Source organism: Chelonia mydas, chromosome 6, assembly GCF_015237465.2.
Source record: "Chelonia mydas isolate rCheMyd1 chromosome 6, rCheMyd1.pri.v2, whole genome shotgun sequence".
In the NCBI taxonomy this organism is placed as follows: Eukaryota; Metazoa; Chordata; order Testudines; family Cheloniidae; genus Chelonia; species Chelonia mydas.
Window position 1 is genome coordinate 76028676 of NC_051246.2, and position 20817 is coordinate 76049492.

At 46.4% G+C, this 20817-nt stretch overlaps 1 protein-coding gene across 1 annotated transcript in view; it reads right to left on the reverse strand.

The window, feature by feature from the left end:
* The window catches only part of RYR3 (ryanodine receptor 3), a 481354-nt gene that overhangs the window by 94046 nt on the left and 366491 nt on the right, over positions 1-20817 (reverse strand). The window contains exons 71-73 of the mRNA XM_043549389.1: positions 19192-19206; positions 16006-16176; positions 15449-15508 (exon numbers count right to left, since the gene is read on the reverse strand). Of these exons, the coding sequence (XP_043405324.1) occupies positions 15449-15508; positions 16006-16176; positions 19192-19206 (246 nt within the window). The remainder of the gene's footprint in view (positions 1-15448; positions 15509-16005; positions 16177-19191; positions 19207-20817) is intronic.

Genomic DNA, 20817 nt, shown 5'->3' on the forward strand with positions numbered 1-20817 from the left:
TAAATAATAAGACTTTTCTTTAGTTATATAAATAAAAAGAGAATAATGAAGGATGAGGCTGGACTGCTATGCAGTGTGGATGGGAAGGAAATTAAAGATAATCTAGATATGGCCCAAAAACTACGCAAATACTTTATCTCAGTTTTCACAAAGGATGATAACAAGGAACATGTACATGAAGGCAGGACAGATGATGGAAACGTGTGTGGAAATGGAAATTACCACATCTGAGGTGGAAGAAAAACTTAATGTGCTCAAATCAGGGGGACTGGATAATTTCCATCCAGAATGCTGAAAGAATTGGAATGTATGATTACAAGTCTGTTAGCAAGGATTTTTAATACATCTATTTATTTGGGGATAGTGCAATATGACTGGAGAATAGCTAATGTCATACCTATATTTAAGAAGGCGGGAAGGAGTGATCCCAGCTCTTCCCACCCCAACTCCACCCCAGACCCCACCCCGAATCCACCCCTTCCCCCAAGACCCTCCTGCCTGCCCTGCTCTGCCTCTTCACACCCAGTTCCAACTCCTACCCCTCTCCCCAGGACCTCCTGCACACTGTGGAACAGCTGATCCACAGCAAGTGTGAGGCGCTGAAAGGGAGAGGGAGGAGTTGATCAGTGGGGCTGCCCATGGGTGGGAGGTGCTAGGGGGGTGGGAGTGGGGAGCTTGGCTGCCGGTGGGTGCTAAGCACCCGCTAATTTTTTTCCGTGGGTCCACCAGCTCTGGAGCACCCATGGAGTCAATGCCTATTGTGACAGGGTCGGGCCAGATGGCTACAGGAGAGTATTTTTTTTTTTTAAAGCAGAAAAGAATTTTATTTGTGTAACACTTACAAAGAATCACCAAAAAAGATAAAGCAAAACTATGCAACAAAACAAAAGCAAACACAAGGTGTAACACAGCAGCCTTCAGGAGGGAGAAGTATTCAGGCTAGCCTGGGCCCAGAGCGGGGGGGCTTCCTCGACACTCGTGGTCTTCCACCCTCCTGAGTTACCTGGTGGCCTAGAGCGGGGAGGCTTCCTCGATACTCATGGTCTTCCACTCCCTCGAGTTACCTAGTGCCACGCCCAGTGTCACCGATTATTCCTCTCTTGAGAGTGCACAACAAGATGGGCACGGCTGCGGGGTGGGAGGTTTGGGGGTGGGGGGGACGTACACCCACGTGTAATAGGACCCCTCCTAGGTGACAGTAATGATGGTATCCACAGCGGCAATGGCTGGGGCTGGGGTCTCTCACTCTTCCCCTCAATCAAAGGGTCAGATGGAGGGAACTGGACAGGGTCACCGAGCAGAGAACCTCGGACAGCTCCCACCGCTCCTCGAAGGCGTCAAGGGAGTCGGCAGACGCCGCCCAGAGGAACTCCGCCCGGATACGTGAATGTACTGAGGATCGGAAACGGCCCTACAATCGCAGAATGCTTCATTAGCCAACCTCCCCTCTCTGGTTTTATAAATGGCTGTTTTAGTTAGGGCTAGGAGGAGGTTAACCAGGAGATCTCGCGATTTTCTGGGGCCACATTTTGTGGGGCCGCGATTTTATGGGGAGCATGTAGATAAAAAGGTGAGGGGAAAAGTGTAGCCAAAAGCGTAATACGATATTCGTGAGGAGCCGGAAAAGGGGCTGCAGCCTGGCACACTCTAAATATACGTGCGCCAGGGTTTCCCTCATGTTGCAAAAAGGGCATGTATCCGGGATGGGGGTGAACGCCCGTGCTCACAGCTCCGTGAAGGAGCCGCCAACTAATGTCCCCGACGGGCCTCGAGACCAAGGTGGAATACAGGCTGGCCCACCAGGGTTGCTCACCCTCCAAAGGTGGCAGGAGGTCCCGCCACTTTGTAACAGGGCGGGACACCAGGGTGTGGGCGTGAAGGGTGTGAAGCGTGAGTATGTATAGATATTTCCGTGGCGCGATTTGGAAGCTGACCGGTTGCAGTTCATGCAGCCGGCTTGCAGTGAAAGGGTGAGTGGTTTGTTGGGAGCTACGGGGTAGGGGCCCAACTGAAAGGTCTGGCGGGCCTGGGGTAGAGGGTGGGCGGGGTGCGCCCTTGAGCAGGGCTCGGTTGAGATAAACCCGAGCAGCGGGCATCAAGGCGGCCTTCACCTCCTGAAGTACGTGCCTAGAAATAGGTTGTCAAAAATGCTGCGGCCCAGGACAGTGTAGGTCTGGTCTGGGTGGATCACGTCCGCCATCACGGACCCTAGCCGCAGAGAGATTGGTTTTGCTACGATTTTGTAGTCCGTGCTAAGGAGCGAGATGGGACGCCAGTTTCCTAAATCGTGGAGGTCCCCCTTCTTCGGCAACAAGGCGAGCACCGCTTGCCTGCACGAAAGAGGGAGGACCCCGCCCTGCAAAGACTTGGCCCAGACAGTGGCTAGGTCTGGGCCAAGGATGTCCCAGAACACGCGGTAGAACTCCACGGTCAGCCCGTCCATGACCGGAGATTTATTGGTGGGCATGCGACGGAGGGCTTCCAAGAACTCGGCCAGGGTGAGAGGTAGCTCTAGTCGGTCTCGGTCACCCACGCTGACCGTGGGGAGTTCCTCCCAGAGCACCCTGCAAGCACCAGGATCGGTCGGATCCGGGAAGAAAAGGCTTGTGTAGAAGTCGCGGGCCCTCCCACACATCTCCACCGGATCCGTGAAGGGGGTGCTGTCTTCTGCTAGAAGGCAGGTGACGTGTTCCTTGGCCCCCCTCATTTTCTCCAGGGCATAGAAGAAACGCGAGCCGCGATCCATCTCCCGAAGGACGCGGATGCGGGATCGAACAAAGGCACTTCGGGCCCGATGGTCCTCGAGGGCCCGGAGCTCCTCCCGCTTCTCCTGGCATGCTCCGCAGAGGAAGGGGTCCTCGGGGCTGGCGGCCAGACGCCTCTCCATCTCTAAGACCTCCCGTTCCAACTGCTCTATCGCTGCATTTCTCCGTCGGCTGGTGCCCCGGGTGTAGTCACGGCAGAAGAACTTGGAGTGCACCTTCCCTAGATCCCACCATCGCCGCGCCAAGGGAAAGGCACGCCGCTGCTCTCGCCAGGCCAGCCAAAACTCCCAGAAGGACGTCACAAAGCCCTCATCTTCCAACAGGCTGTTGTTAAAATGCCAATAGGCCGGCCCCAGCCTCTCTGCACGGAGGGAGGCTGTTATGCTGGCTAGATGATGGTCGGAAAATGGGGCCGGCCGAATTTTGGAGGAGTGGGCTTGTGAAAGATGGAAACGGGATAAATAAATACGGTCCAACCGAGAGTGGTGTGACCGATGGGCCTCCACCCGGACAAAGGTGAAAGTGGAAGTGTTATCTGGGTGTTGGTCATGCCAGATGTCCACTAGGGAGTGATGTTCAACTATTTCTCGGAGAATGTTCGCAGCGGCCGGGCTCAGCTCGGCTCCTGAGCAGTCCTACTCCTCTAGGGTGGTGTTAAAGTCCCCTCCCAGGACTAGGCACTCGTGAGAATCTAGGGCGCTGAGGAAGTCAGACACCCGCTGATAGAATTGCGGCCGCTTCGGGCTCATTGTCGGGGCATAGATGTTAACAAAGTTGACCACGATCCCCTCCATACAGACTCGGAGATGCAGCAGGTGGCCCGGCACGGCCTCAGTGACCCCTAGCACCTCAGGCCGTAGGTTGGGGGAGAACAGGGTCGCCACTCCAGCTTGCCAAATCGTGAAGTGGCTAAAGTAGACCCCGTCCCCCCACTCCAGCTGCCAGCTGTCCTCGGCGGTCAGATCCGTATGGGTCTCCTGCAGGAAAACCACAGAGTACCCCCCTTCCCGAAGGTAAGAGAGCACCTGGGACCTGCGGAGAGCCATCCTACAGCCCCCGGTGTTCAAAGTTGCAATAATGAGAGGCGTCATGCGGAGGGCTGGGGGGGTGGGGGTTCCTTGTTGGCGGGGGTGTTCGCGGCCCCCAGCGGGTCGCGCAACAATCCGTGACCCATCCAGTAAGTGAGTAAATCATCACGGAAGCTGCGGGCCCGCCCGTAGGCCGCGGCACCGTGCCTTCCTTTCCCTCTACCCTCCTTTATAAGGGCCCTTGTGGCCTGGAGGATTTGATCAAAGTCCCCCCATAGCTGGAGAGCTAGCTGTACCCTGTTGCGGGAGCCACGGATGTCTTCTAAAAACTCCCGCAACGCTTTTCGCAGCTCATGGGGGGGTGGGGTTGCGATTTCCCGGTTATTCCCTGGTGGGGCTCTTGGTGCAGCCTCATGGTCCGCTGAGGCGGGCAGGCAGGGTGCAGACCACTGACTAATCTAATCGCCTTTTATGATGAGATTACTGGTTCTGTGGATGAAGGGAAAGCAGTGGATGTATTGTTTCTTGACTTTAGCAAAGCTTTTGACACGGTCTCCCACAGTATTCTTGTCAGCAAGTTAAGGAAGTATGGGCTGGATGAATGCACTATAAGGTGGGTAGAAAGCTGGCTAGATTGTCGGGCTCAACGGGTAGTGATCAATGGCTCCATGTCTAGTTGGCAGCCGGTGTCAAGTGGAGTGCCCCAGGGGTTGGTCCTGGGGCCGGTTTTGTTCAATATCTTCATAAATGATCTGGAGGATGGTGTGGATTGCACTCTCAGCAAATTTGCAGATGATACTAAACTGGGAGGAGTGGTAGATACGCTGGAGGGGAGGGATAGGATACAGAAGGATCTAGACAAATTGGAGGATTGGGCCAAAAGAAATCTGATGAGGTTCAATAAGGATAAGTGCAGGGTCCTGCACTTAGGACGGAAGAATCCAATGCACCGCTACAGACTAGGGACCGAATGGCTAGGCAGCAGTTCTGCGGAAAAGGACCTAGGGGTGACAGTGGACGAGAAGCTGGATATGAGTCAGCAGTGTGCCCTTGTTGCCAAGAAGGCCAATGGCATTTTGGGATGTATAAATAGGGGCATAGCGAGCAGATCGAGGGACGTGATCGTTCCCCTCTATTCGACACTGGTGAGGCCTCATCTGGAGTACTGTGTCCAGTTTTGGGCCCCACATTACAAGAAGGATGTGGATAAATTGGAGAGAGTCCAGCGAAGGGCAACAAAAATGATTAGGGGTCTAGAGCACATGACTTATGAGGAGAGGCTGAGGGAGCTGGGATTGTTTAGTCTGCAGAAGAGAAGAATGAGGGGGGATTTGATAGCTGCTTTCAACTACCTGAAAGGGGGTTCCAAAGAGGATGGCTCTAGACTGTTCTCAATGGTAGCAGATGACAGAACGAGGAGTAATGGTCTCAAGTTGCAATGGGGGAGGTTTAGATTGGATATTAGGAAAAACTTTTTCACTAAGAGGGTGGTGAAACACTGGAATGCGTTACCTAGGGAGGTGGTAGAATCTCCTTCCTTAGAGGTTTTTAAGGTCAGGCTTGACAAAGCCCTGGCTGGGATGATTTACCTGGGACTTGGTCCTGCTTCGAGCAGGGGGTTGGACTAGATGACCTTCTGGGGTCCCTTCCAACCCTGATATTCTATGATTCTATGACGGGGCGTCTGACAGGCTAAAGTTATCAGGTCCATCTCAAGCCTTGGGGTAGAAGGGGACGGCGGAGGGAAAATTGCAGCTCCTAATGGGTCGCGGCAGGAAAATGCAAAGACTGCCCCTTGGGAGGGATCCGCAAAAAAAGGGAAAGAAATAACCCCAGGGGCAGCAATAGCATTGCAGGAGGAGGTGGACTGGGCAGGGGCAGAGGCGAGGCTCTGGGCTTCGGGAGGCAAGCAGCTAAGAGGTGACACCTCCCGAACAGATTCGAGGGTTAAGGGGGTGGGGAGGGGGCTCCCAGTGATGCTAGGCGCAGGCTCTGTGGTGGATTTGGCAGCCACGGCATCAGGTGGTGGACTACCTTTTGTAGGGTGCCCGCCCGGGAAGGCGGTTAGGGGGAGGGAGCATGGGGAAAGGGGGACTGGGGTGAGGTTGCCCAGATCGAGGCCAGCCAGCAGTAGGTCATCCTCTCCCTGGGTGACCAGGGTCAAACCTAGGGCCTCGATCTCCTCATACATGGAGGAGAGGTCGTCTTCTGCCACCCCGGGGGTCTCCCCTCTGGCGACTGCTACGACGGTCGCTTCAGGGTTCGCGGGGGTTTCGGGTGATATTCGGGCAGAAGGGGCTTCCTCAGGGGTCTCAGAGGGGAGGATCTCCCGTGGATCTACCTTCCAGTGCTATTCTGTCTTCCCCTCCCAACACCGGCAGATGGATCTCACTCATGGGCACAGTGGAAGGCTCAGTGTCAGTGCCTCCCTTCCTGGTCTTCTGGGGGACCTCTGCATCGGATGGGTGCAGCGGAGCTCGAGCCTTCCACTTGCCTCGCTTTCCCTGGACTAGGGTCCAGCCCTCCATAGCATCGTCTGGGGGCTGGTTAGCAGGGGTCGTGTCGGGGGGCAGAGGCGATGCTTCAGGGGCTCAGGGGGGTGGTAACGGTGAGGCAGCATGAGGGGGGGGGTTCTCCTTGGGGCAGGCCCTCTCCTATGCCCGGTAATATCTTTGCTGCACCCTCCTCCATAGGCTCTGCTGGATTGTTAACAGCAAGGGCGGGGCTCCCTCGCTTGTCTGGGCGTTGCAGGGGAGGTGTCCCTTGGGCCCGGGCGGCAGCAGCGGTGGATCGAGCAGGAGGAGAGGTGGTTTCAGGTGCTGGGCGGCCGGGGTGTCGGCGATAGCGGGCTCCCTGGTAGGGGACTAGGAAAGACTCCTCGAGCGACTCTCCATCATGCGCCGCCGGCGGCGGTAGAAGCTGCACTTGCCGGCTGAACGAAAGGATGTGATGGAGGGTGGGGTCCTTGCAGCCTAACGGGAGAGGGCTGATGACAGAAACAGGTTTCCCCAGGGTGGAGAGAGCGGGTAACAGGGCGGCATTGGATAGAAAAGGAGGGACAGAGGTCAGGACTAGGCGGACGCCCAGGTCCTCTAGCGGTTCCAGGGAAACGAACACCCCCCCCCACTGCCAGGCCCTTCTCCACTGCCTCCTGGGCGGCAGCCTCCGATGCTAAGAAAAAGACGACCTTCCCGTACATTTTGGAGGCCGCCACAATAGCCGTGGGTCCTACCACCCTCGCCAATGCCTGCACGTATGTCTCCACATGGGGTGAGGCGGGCACCAGGAGGCAACGGACGCTGTGCTTCCTGGTCATGGTGGGAAAGGGGCCCCGGCCGCTATTGATGATAGCGGAGGCGGTGGGTGGGCGAGATGATGAGGCGGCAGGTGGGGGGGGGTTGCTACAGCCCGGGCATACGCCCTGGGGGCCGAGGGAGGGACGCTCGCAGAGCTGGTGGAGGGAACAGCGGGGAGGGACGCCATGGTCGATGACGAGGTCACAGCGGTGGGGGCAGCCCCTGCCATGGAGGGCCTGGTGGTTGTAGTGGGGCCCTTCCCTTCTTCACACCCTGGCCTTTCCGGCCAACTGGGGGGGCTCTCTTAGAATCTGGGGGGGCGGTGGGCGTAGCAGTGGCGGTAGTCGCCCCGGTGCCTCCTGCTGCCGATGCCCCAGTGGGTGCGGTGGCAGGTGTTTTAGCAGCAGTAGGGGGGGGCTTGGGGGTTGGGCAGGGGGGTAGGTGTGGGAGGGGCAGCTGAGGTTGTTAGAGGGTCCTCACCCCTCTCATTCACCGCCATTGTGAGCAGGGAGAGACAGGGAGGCACCAGAAGGAGGAGGGGGGAGGGGGAAGCAGATTAACCACTTCTCCCTGCTGGGCTGCAGGCGGGGGGAGTGGGGCCAAATGGGTCGGACTGGACCGGGGGAGGAAACAGGAGTTGGGGTCAGGTAGTAGGGGCAAACTGTGGGGTGGGCAGTCTGGGGGGTGGTGGGGGGGAACGTGGACCCACGCGCGTTTGTCCAAAGAGTCTCGTTTGGTCGGCTGTTGTGTCTGGTCCGGACAGCAGAATTCAGAGCAAGCAGCTGAATCCAGAGGCAGATGGCAAGTTGCCAGCAGGGACAGATGGTGGGGGGGCCGTGACGGTTGTAGTAGTGTTGGGGGGGCACGGATGGATCGGGGGGCAGCTCTGTGCCACACCCCCTGTGCCCCTACAAACGCAGTTAAGACACAGTCAAACTCCCCCCACACGAGAGTACAGTTCAAAAGTTACTCAGTCTTACGGCCCCCTCCACGATGATTTGTAGCTTCCCTGGGCGATTTCTCTGTCTGCTGTCTTCTCTCCCGGGCTTTGTGGAGCATTCCAAAAAATGCCAAGTAGATAAGAAGAAAAAAATAACTTGTCGGTTAATTAAGGGTCCACAAACGAACAGCAAACGGCTGGGTCTGGGGGTGTCCACTCCCCTCCTCTGGGGAGCGGATTGGCAGTCCTCTCTCACTCCTCCGGGGGTTTCAGCTGGAGCAGTAGCAGCGTCCGAGGGCAGGCGTGGGGGGGCTGGCAGCAAGCTGGCAGCCGACCAGCACTCGAACGGCAGCAAAGAAAAACAGCAAAAAAAAAAACAAAATGAAGAAAAAGCGTCTGGCCCGGTCGTGGGGCGGGGGGGGAACTGAAGCAGGGTCAAAAAGTAAGAAAAGCCCAGGCCAGGGGGCTTTAGGAGAGAATAGAAAGCAAATAGATTAGCAGCAAGCGAAGGAGGTCCCTTTTCCCTGGGTAAGGTAACAGAGAAGGTTCCAGAACAATCAGGAACCTTCTGGAGACAAGTAAGACAGACAGGCTGATTAGAACACCTGCAGCCAATCAAGAAGCTGCTAGAATCAATTAAGGCAGGCTAATCAGGGCACCTGGGTTTAAAAAGGAGCTCACTTCAGTTTGTGGTGCGCGTGTAAGGAGCTGGGAGCAAGAGACGCTAAGAGCTGAGAATGCATACTGTTGGAGGACTGAGGAGTACAAGCATTATCAGACACCAGGAGGAAGGTCCTATGATGAGGATAAAGAAAGTGCTGGGAGGAGGCCATGGGGAAGTAGCCCAGGGAATTGTAGCTGTTGCACAGCTGTTCCAGGAGGCACTCTAAACAGCTGCATTCCACAGGGCCCTGGGCTGGAACCCGGAGCAGAGGGCAGGCCCGGGTTCCCTCCCAACTCCTGGTCAGACACAGGAGGAGTTGACCTGGACTGTGGGTTAATGAAAATGGCCAAACTGAGGGCTGTTGTGAAGCTCCAAAGCGAGCAAATCCGCCAGTAAGTGCAAGACCCACCAAGGTAGAGGAGGAACTTTGTCACACTATGCCTAGGGCTCACTTTTGGCTTACGTCTTATGTTCCTAAAAACTCATACCTCAAAGTTTCAGCCAGCCACCTGCAGGGGTAAGAAAGGAATATTTCACCTCCATCTAATGTATTCTGTATTGTTGGGGTTTTTTTTAATCTCCTTCCTCTGAAGCATCAGCGATGGCCATGGCTGGAGATGGCACATTAGACAGGGAAGGCCAAGTCTTTGAGGTGGCTCCAAGCATTGTCTCTCTCAGATGCTTCACCGTCTGGTTCTTGCTTCCATGCTCAGTGTCTGATTGCCATATATGCGGTTGGGAAGGTATTTTCTCCCAGGTCAGATTGGCAGTGAGCTGGATGTTTTTTTGCCTTCCTCTGAATGTGGGTGCAGGTTTACCTGGATATATTTCATTTAAACATTTCCCTGCCATTGCAGGGGTCTTGGGACTGTTCAACTCGGAAAAGAGATAACCGAGGGGATATATGATAGAGGTCTATAAAATCATGAATGATGTGGAGAAAGTGAATTTACTCCTTCACATAACACAAGAACCAGGGGTCACCCAATGAAATCACTTGGCAGCTGGTTTAAAAACATAAGGTAGTACTTCATACAACACACAGTCAATCTGTGGAACTCATTGCCAGGGGATGTTGTGAAGGTCAAAAGTATAACTGGGTTCAAAAAAAGAATTAGGTAGTGTGACAGGGTCAGGCCAGATGGCTACAGGAGAGTGATAGAAGATAGATATATTAGCCCCAGACTAAGGAGGTCCCTTTTCCCTGAGTAAGATAATGGGCTGTTCCAGAACAATCAGGAAGTTGCTGGAACCAATTAAGGCAGGCTTATTAGGACACCTGGAGCCAATTAAGAACCTACCAGAATCAATTAGGACAGGTAGGTTAATCAGGGCACCTGGTTTTAAAAAGGACCTCATTTCAGTTAGTGAGGTGCTTGCAAGGAGCTGGGAGCAAGAGGTGGTTGGAAGATGTCCAAGTAACCTCCACGCCGGATTTTAGCATTGAGAGGGAAGAAAACGAAGTAAGAAAGGATACAGCCGTGGGTAGGAGAATGGATATAAGGAGGAAGAGCAGTGTGGATACCAGTCTAATAGGTTATACTGGCTGTAGAATGACCATGCCTTATCAGGTACAGAATGTGAGCGAGACCAAACAGCAAAAATTAAGATGTTTGTACACCAATGCGAGGAGCCTAGGTAACAAAATGGAGGAACTAGAGCTACCGGTGCAGGAAGTGAAACCAGATATTATAGGGATAACAGAAACATGGTGGAATAGTAGTCATGACTGGACTACGGGTATTGAAGGGTATGTGCTGTTTAGGAAAGACCGAAATAAAGGTAAAGATGGTGGAGTAGCATTGTATATCAATGATGAGGTAGACTGTAAAGAAATAAGAAGTGATGGAATGGATGAGAGTCTGTCTGGGCAAAAATTACATTGGGGAAGAAAACTACTAGAGCCTCCCCTGGGATAGTGCTTGTGGTGTACTATAGTCCGCCGGGATCTAATTTGGATATGGATAGAGCCCTTTTTAATGTTTTTAATGAAGCAAATACTAATGGAAGCTGCGTGATCATAGGAGACTTTAACTTCCCAGATATATACTGGAGGACGAGTGCTAGTAATAATAATAGGGCTCAGATTTTCCTAGATGCGATAGCTGATGGATTCCTTCATCAAGTAGTTGCTGAACCGACTAGAGAGGATGCCATTTTAGATTTGGTTTTAGTGAGTAGTGAGGACTTCATAGAAGAAATGGTTGTAGGGGACAATCTTGGTTCAAGTGATCATGAGCTAATTCAGTTCAAACTGAATGGAAGGATTAACAAAAATAAATCTGCAACTAGGGTTTTTGATTTCAAAAGGACTGACTTTCAAAAATTAAGGACATTAGTTAGGGAAGTGGATTGGACTGAAGAACTTATGGATCTAAAGGCAGAGGAGGCCTGGGATTACTTCAAATCAAAGCTGCAGAAGCTATTGGAAGCCTGCATCCCAAGAAAGGGGAAAAAATTCATAGGCAGGAGTTGTAGACCAAGCTGGATGAGCAAGCACCTCAGAGAGGTGATTAAGAAAAAGAAGAAAGCATTCAGGGAGTGGAAGATGGGAGGGATCAGCAAGGAAAGCTACCTTATTGAGGTCAGAAGATATAGGGATAAAGTGAGACAGGCTAAAAGTCAAGTAGAGTTGGACCTTGCAAAGGGAATTAAAACCAATAGTGAAAGGTTCTATAGCCATATAAATAAGAAGAAAACAAAGAAAAAAGAAGTAGGACCGCTAAACACTGAGGATGGAGTGGAGGTTAAGGATAATCTAGGCATGGCCCAATATCTAAACAAATACTTTGCCTCAGTCTTTAATAAGGCTAAAGAGGATCTTAGGGATAATGGTAGCATGACAAATGGGAATGAGGATATGGAGGTAGATATTACCATATCTGAGGTAGAAACGAAACTGGAACAGTTTAATGGGACTAAATCGGGGGGCCCACATAATCTTCATCCAAGAATATTAAAGGAATTGGCACATGAAATTGAAAGCCCATTAGCAAGAATTTTTAATGAATCTGTAAACTCAGGGGTTGTACCGTATGATTGGAGAATTGCTAACATAGTTCCTATTTTTAAGAAAGGAAAAAAAAGTGATCCGGGTAACTACATGCCTGTAAGTTTGACATCTGTCGTATGCAAGGTCTTGGAAAAAATTTTGAAGGCAAAAGTAGTTAAGGACATTGAGCCAATGGTAAATGGGACAAAATACAACATGGTTTTACAAAAGGTTGATTGTGCCAAACCAACCTGATCTTCTTTGAGAAAGTAACAGATTTTTTAGACAAAGGAAACGCAGTGGATCTAATTTACCTAGATTTCAGTAAGGCGTTTGATACCGTGCAAACATGGGGAATTATTAGTTAAATTGGAAAAGATGGGGATCAATATGAAAACTGAAAGGTGGATAAGGAAATGGTTAACAGGGAGACTACAGCGGGTCCTACTGAAAGGTGAACTGTCAGGCTGGAGGGAGGCTACCAGTGGAGTTCCTCAGGGATCAGTTTTGGGACCAATCTTATTTAACCTTTTTATTACTGACCTTGGCACAAAAAGTGGGAGTGTGCTAATAAAGTTTGCAGATGATACAAAGCTGGGAGGTATTGCCAATTTAGAGAAGGACAAGGATATCCTACAGGAGGATCTGGATGACCTTGTAAACTGGAGTAATAGGATGAAATTTAATAGTGAGAAGTGTAAGGTTATGCATTTAGGGATTAATAACAAGGATTTTAGTTATAAGCTGGGGACGCAACAATTAGAAGTAATGGAGGAGGAGAAGGACCTTGGAGTATTGGTTGATCATAGGATGACTATGAGCCGCCAATGTGATGTGGCCGTGAAAAAAGCTAATGCTGTCTTGGGATGCAACAGGTGAGGTATTTCCAGTAGAGATAAGGAGGTTTTAGTACCTTTATACAAGGCACTGGTGAGACCTCACCTGGAATACTGTGTGCAGTTCTGGTCTCCCATGTTTAAGAAGGATGAATTCAAACTGGAACAGGTACAGAGAAGGGCTACTAGGATGATCCGAGGAATGGAAAACCTGTCTTATGAAAGGAGACTCAAGGAGCTTGGCTTGTTTAGCCTAAGTAAAAGAAGGTTGAGGGGAGATACGATTGCTCTCTATAAATATATCAGAGGGATAAACACCAGAGAGGGAGAGGAATTCTTTAAGCTCCGTACCAATGTGGACACAACAACAAATGGATATAAACTGGTCATTGGGAAGTTTAGACTTGAAATTAGATGAAGGTTTCTAACCATCAGAGGAGTGAAGTTTTGGAATAGCCTTCCAAGGGAAGCAGTGGGGGCAAAAGATCTATCTGGCTTTAAGATTAGACTTGATAAGTTTATGGAGGAGATGGTATGATGGATAACATGATTTTGGCAATTAATTGATCTTTAAATATTCATGGTAAATAGGCCCAATGGCCTGTGACGGGTTGTTAGATGGGGTGGGATCTGAGTTACTACAGAAAATTCTTTCCTGGGTATCTGGCTGGTGAATCTTGCCCATATGCTCAGGGTTTAGCTGATCGCCATATTTGGGGTCGGGAAGGAATTTTCCTCCAGGGCAGATTGGAAGAGGCCCTGGAGGTTTTTCGCCTTCCTCTGTAGCATGGGGCACAGGTCACTTGCTGGAGGATTCTCTGCTCCTTGAAGTCTTTAGACCACGATTTGAGGACTTCAATAGCTCAGACATAGGTGAGAGGTTTTTTGCAGGAGTGGGTGGGTGAGATTCTGTGGCCTGTGTTGTGCAGGAGATCAGACTAGATGATCATAACGGTCCTTTCTGACCTTAATATCTATGAATCTATGAAAGAGGTGTGCAAGAAGCTGAGAGTGAGAAAGTGTACTGCTGGAAGACTGAGGAGTACAAGCGTTATCAGCCATCAGGAGGAAGGTCCTGTGGTGAGGATAAAGAAGGAGTTGGGAGGAGGCCATGGGGAAGTAGCCCAGGGAGTTGTAGCTGTCACACAGCTGTTACAGGAGACACTGTAGACAGCTACAATCCACAGGGCCCTGGGCTGTAACCCGGAGTAGAGGGTGGGCCCAAGTTCCCCCCATCCCCCTCAACGTCCTATTTGATACAAGAGGTGGTGACCTGGACTGTGAGTCCCACCAGAGAGGAAGGTCCCTGGCCTATCCCCTGACCCACTAGGTGGATCAGCAGAGACTGCAGGGATTGTTCTCCTCCCTTTCCCCATGCTGGCCAGTGATGAGGTTAACTGAGTGAATGGCAGGTTTGAGCCACTAGCAAAAGTGGCCGAACTGAGGGCTCCCGTGAAGCTCTGAGGTGAGCAAATCCTCCAATAAGCACAGGACCTACCAAGGCAGAGGAGGAACTTGTCACAATAGGTTCATGGAGAAGAGGTCCATCAATGGCTATTAGCCAAGATGGGCAGGGATGCAACTCCATGCTCTAGGTGTCCCTAAACCTTTGACTGCCAGAAGCTGGGATTGGATGACAGGGCATGGATCACTTGATAAACTGCCCTCTCTTGTTCACTCCCTCTGAAGCATATGGCATCAGCCATTGTCAGAAGACAGAGCACTCAGCTACATGGACCATTGGTCTCACCTAGTATGACCATTCTCATGTTCTTATGCACACTTGGTCCCTCCTATTCTCTGCCTGTGACACACAATAGTCTAATCTCTGATGGGCTGTAATATTTCAGTCTAATTTTGGTTGTTGGGGTTAGTGGGCAGATGCTGAATGGTGTTGGTGGCCTGTGATACACAGGAGGTCAGACAAGATAATCTGATGGTTCGTTCTGGCCTTAAACTTTATGACTCTCAAAGCTACTGTTTCAGGCTGTTTGCAGACAAGCAAACATAACTCCATCAGTTTACACTTTCATGTAGAAAGTTTTCTTTGAAACAATACAGCTAGAAATACTGGCCTAAATTTTTAAAAGCGATTTTGGGTGCCCAATTTGAGCTACCTTAAAGGGGCCTGATAATTCCCAAGTGCTAAGCACTTGGCTTTTTAAAATTTCTTACTTTTAGTACATGAAATCACTAGTCACTTTGGAAAATGTAGGCTGTCACTGATTTAGAAAATGAAAATTCCGTTTTTAAAGCCAAATTTTGTGACACAACATGGGTTTTGTACCCAGGGCCTGATCCAGAGCCCAATGAAGTTAATTGAAAGATTCTCATTCACATCAACAGCTTTTGGCCCAGAACCTAATTATGAGGATTTATATAATACTTTAGACCCTGTTTTGGTACCATCAGGAAATGTGTTTAAACCAATTTAAGTATCAAGTTACTTAAGCAGTACAAACTTTACTAAGCTTTTAAAAAGTCTACACTGTTTAACTTAATGTAAGACTTTAGACAAAAAAAAGGAATAATCTGGTTAAAATTAAAGACGTAGTTCAATATAATGTGGAAAAGTATTCAAAGAAACATAATTTGGGGAGGGGCAGAGGAGAGTCAAGTTAAAAACTGAAACAATTTTGTTTTCATTAACATTAAAGATGAGATGATTTTAAACAAAATTATAGCTTTAAATCTAACAAACTGATTTTCTTCAAACATGTTGTGTTTTATAGAACTTATTGAATCCTAAAAGCCAAGCAAAGCTGGAAAAAAAGTGATCTGGCAGAAAAAAAAGTGGACAGAAATTATTTTTAAAATTTTCATTATGGAAATAGGAGTGAACATGACATGCAAGTGCAAACCCCATATTTAAAAATGTTAGCCTACATCAATTATGTCTAATTTTAAAAAGATTTTTTTAATATTACCTTTTCCTGCAAATGCAAGTTGTTACGTAAATGTTCTTTGACTTCTTCGTCTGTGTCCCTCTGTGGAAAAGATATAAATGTGTTTTATTTCTCTTTGAGATATATCTTATAAAAACTTTTGTATGAGATAATTTCAGAATATAGAATAGATATTAATTCAGGGTACTGCCACATAACACACAGTTTTAGTTTTTTTAATTACACAAATTGTTGGGAAAAATATTTGGGTTCAATGTTCAAAAAAAGAACTATTTAAATTGTGGCCATAAATCATACACCAGATCCTGAGGAGAGCTAAGTGTCTGCTAAAGATCTCTCAGGATTTAGTCCTAAAAGTACACATATGTAGAAGGTTATGAGAAACTGTGGGAAAATTGGAAGTTATTTGTACGCCTCCACATTTTATACCCTGCAAATGTGTATTTTACAGATACAACTACCCTATCACACACTGACATAGTTAATTTGAACAAATATTTAGGCATCTATGTTTCAAAGTTTGGCTTCAAAAGTTCAATTTTACTATTTTACTAAATTATTGTAAAATTTAGACTTACATGACTGTATCTAATCTTAGCCAAAGAAATCAGCTCTTGATCTCCAGGAGTGCACATATTCAAACCAATAGGAAGCATCTTTTTAAGTGCAGCTACAATCAAGGATGTCTGTATTGAATACAAATCCCCTCTACGCTTCAATTTCTTTCGCTCTTGGTCTTGTCCTCCAGACTACAAGTAAAAGATCCATAGGTAACTGATTATGTAATTTACCCTGAATTACATACTTTCCTTACACACAAAATGATTCCTCACTGTTCGTGGTCCAACCAGCCTACAGTGATTGATGTAGCTATATTTTGAATAGTTAGAAGTGGTAAAATAAAAGTGAACTGTATAGTTTATGTGGAAAATGTAAAAAAAAAAACAAAAAGAAAACTTCCTGCTATGCAATAATGTGATAGTAATACTCATTTTCAGAATTCTAACCTATGTATGTGCATACATGTAACTATAACTTCTGGGTCTTACATACATCTTGAATCAGACAGGCACATGTAACTAAAAACTGATTCATAATTATAATAGACTGCTTGTTTGCATTTCTAAAGAGACAATTCAATTCCTGTTGCTTAAGTTTTTATTAAGGATTATTCCAGATAAGATTTTCCAAGGTCTTAGTCCTACATACATGGATGGTGCTAATCTGCATTGCTGCTGCCTGAGAAAGATTAAAATCTAAAAGGCACAGAATTCAATTCAACCAAACAATAAGGAAGTGGTGTAGCTGTAAAACAGGACTGTGCTGGCTGGGTTGTAGTGTAAGCAATTCTGTAATGACATCAAACTAAACCATCAGCAGCTTTGGTCACCGAAGGTACTAGAGAAAGGTTGTCCTAGGAAAGAGAAGTGAACACAATAGAATAATATTTGATCTGTCTAACCATATTAAACAACATGAGATGTTATTTAAAATAAAATATTAAAAAAGCATTTCTTCTTTGGATTTAAGATAGCAAATCAAAGCTCTTAGCAATAGAATTGTTTATCATAAAACAGACCCATATGGTTAATGAGCTTATGGTAAATGACGACAACCACCACCGCAACATAAATAGCCCAATCCTGAGTTCCAAATCTAGACTAAATTCGCATTGAATTTAAGGGAATTTTGCTGGAGATTAGAGCTCAGGATTGGACCTTCAGCATATGAAAAACTACAAAGAGCAGATGCTTGCACTTAACCCTCCACATCCTCTTCTCTCTGTAAATGAAATGCTAATGCCTATTGTGTTCATATTATACTGTACAAGTTACATGTAAGGATACAGTAGAAGCCATTAAACTACATCATCTGCCAATCATTATCACACAGTTACCATAGATGATATCTACTAGAAGAATAGAGGAAAATGGTAGTAATCTATATTCCACTCTGTAGTAAATTTTGGCCAAATGCTGTCTTTCAAATGATGACCACTGTATTTGCAGGCAGCATTACTTAGGCGAACTGTTTAGCAATTCAGAGGGTACACAAAGTGGATGTGGTTGCCTTTCTTAAGGAACTAGCAACTGCAAGAGAGTATTTTGCCTTAAAGCTTTGCTTTTAGAAGTGCCTTAGAAAAAGTTTTCTATAGTAGCATTGTTGTAATGGCACTATATTTACAATGACATTATTTGTACTCTACTTTGATAGCAGACAAACAAATGCCACAATGTATCACTGGGACCCAGTGGCGTCACTGTGCCTCTTAAATATGGGAGGCATCTTAAGAAGAGGAAGCCATATTTTTTTTCTCACCTCTATTCTTGGGAGGGATATTTTGCCCATCAAAGTTTCTTTATTTTCAATTGTAATTGAGAGTGGAAGGTGTGTGAGAGTAACAAATGCACTTAAAATCAATACATTTGAAAATGGTGAAGAGGTGACCCATTCTGCCTTTGCCACTAGACTTCTGCCTTCCTAAAGTGGCACTGCAGGAAACACTAACTCCTGCTGGTAAATATGCAAGTAGAACTAGGCAGAGAAATTTCAACTATTGGTGACAACAAAACAATGCCTCCCACTATAGTGATAGATATCTGCATAAATAAAACAATGTCTTCACTAGATATGTGTGAGACATGATAAAATTGGATATAGTTTGTCCAAATTGTTTGCAATGATAAAAAGACATTTTTTTCTGTCACTTCTGGGGTGAAATACTACCAGTTGTTTAGCAGCACACGTGGACACTAAACTGTTAACTGCTTAAGGCCTTAAGCCTGCTGATGCTAATGGAAACACGCCCAGAGAGGTCAATGGGAGAAGGACTTGCCAACAGAACTGGAAGAACTGCAAATATAATTATGATGCAAAGGGAATTCATGTAGGCAGAATATAACTGCCAAAGTTGGCCAGGACATTGGCGTTAACATTCATAATTCTTTCAAAAATTGTCAGGCTATTTTTTTCCTGGAGGCCTCTCATCCCAGTGCTGATAAAGCCCACACCTATTTACTTGACAAGGTCTGACAGTATTATTATATTTATTATTATATATTTATTTATTATCTGTATTATTAGTGCCTGGGAACTCCAGCCTGAGGTCAGATAGTATAAACTACAATTTCACTTCAGAAATGTCATTTGAAAGATGGAAAGGAAGATGAACTAAGCATAGCTCACTGAGGAATAGGGAATCTCTGAATAGAATAGGTAGGGAAAAAGTGGGTATGGTCTAAGCACCCACCCAGCCACACAACAAGAAGGCATGTTTTTAAAAAATTTTTGGGAGGACTGATTTTACAACATCTCATGTAATCTTGCTAAACATCATGGGTAGGGAGTGCTATGGAAGTTACTCTGGTACAATATTTTACCCTCATATTTGACTTAGAAAGTCACAAACCAAACATGATGTTTCCTTTGGGTATACTTAGGAAGTGGTCTCCTGGTGAGTGATTCAACATATTAAACAAGGTAACAGAAGGCAGAAGGCAGCAGAAGTAGAATGTAACCTTAAAAATTAATAAGTAGTGTAATGGACTAAATTTTTACGTCGAAGGAGCATCTGGGCCTGTTAAGGGGGGAAAATCCGGTGGTCTAATCAAATATGACCAGTTTTGCAATAAGGAAATTTATCAGGAGTGGAGCCTGTGCCTTCCCTTTGTGACGCCACTGCTATGATCAATGGAAAGAATGCTTAGAGCCTGGCCATCTCTAAAATGAAAACATAAAGACACATCATGCACTTTGACCTGTACCTTTACTTGCATGGCCTGTATGAAAGAAAAATACAAGGAAAAAAGTAAGTAAAACAGATGAAATGATGAAAGTTTTACAAGTTAGTAATAAAAATAGCCTACAACATCAGAAGAGTAACTAAAACAAGTTTGTAGCAAGAACATCATGAACCTATGACTGTATAGTTAAGGTGGTCTTAATGAAGTAATGATTTATTACTCATCTTAATTCCTACCAAATAATCTATCTTTTAAATTTATCAGTTGCTATTTCTCAAACACATGGCATACTGAATAGTTCCAGTGACTGCTGTATCAGATGTGGATAAATCCAGTAAGCCACAACATCCATATGCTAAATTCTAGGTTTCCCTCATGTAATATAGGACAAGTGACTTGGGACTCTGGACACTCCAACAGTGAAGAATATTTCAATCATCAGCAGTATAATTTTCCTTTTATTATTAAATTAAAACTTGGTTGTAACAAAATTATGCTTACAATAAAAGTGAAAAACAAACCTCACAGTAAATATACAACCAGATATAGCATTTTATTTATTAAAGTAGTATTCTTATTTTATAACAAGAAATTCCAATTTCTTATACAGTGTTACAGAGTGCAAAAGTAATGCCTCATATCTCTTAATTGTAGCTCATAATGAGAAATAGCATTCATTTTAGACTCAAATTTCCCTCCTCACATATACATTTAGTTTTTTAAAATCTCCGTTTAAGCAAAAAAATTTACACCAGGATTTTATTTACAGATGAAATTATTTGTTGCCCAAAGTCATATCAGGATGCCACACAAAATTAACATAACATAAATATCAACTATTCATAATTAGTATTAAACACCCATCCCCACCCATCAACTAACTAATTTAATCAACAGTCAACTGAAGAGTGTTCCTTAGCATGCAAAAATAATGTAATAGAAAACTTTGTCCAGGTTGAAGAAAAGTACTTCACATTATTTTAAGCTTCCTCCCTCAATTATTTTTGGTTATCTGTGTGTCCTTGTGACACTTTAAGAAGCACAGAGTCTCTCATTTTGGGTCCTGAAGGACTGAGGATTAGCTATGATTATACATGTCTTTTTTCCCTTACATATGTAATAGTGGGAAACATATTATCGTTTCTACAACTCTGAACAACTACAGTAAATTAAATCTTTAACCCTTCTAGGTCTTAAACACCTTATTCTGGCAAATGGGAACACCTTCAATGGGAATTTTAACTGAATAAGGAAAATAAGGCCTTTACATGCTTTGCAGACATGGCATAGTACACATATAATAAATGGTAAGTGCGCCAGTGAGGTTAATCCCATTTCATTCATTAGGGATGACTATTACAGTAATCCACTGATGATTTATTGCATGCTGCCAAACAACGTACTAATTCATGGAAACATAGTCTCAGAAGCTGAGTAGATTCAAGGAGACGAGATAAAAAACCCATAATAAAGCATTAAATAGCATGAAATTCAGACTAAATATAAGATTTCTAAACAGTGTGTACAGTAGAAATAGAACCAAACAAAAAATCTGGATCCAGCCACTCCTGAAATTATACATAATAATACAAACCCGGATTCCATGACTGCCTCAGACTCTTACAAAGGACCTATCAAAACACGTTC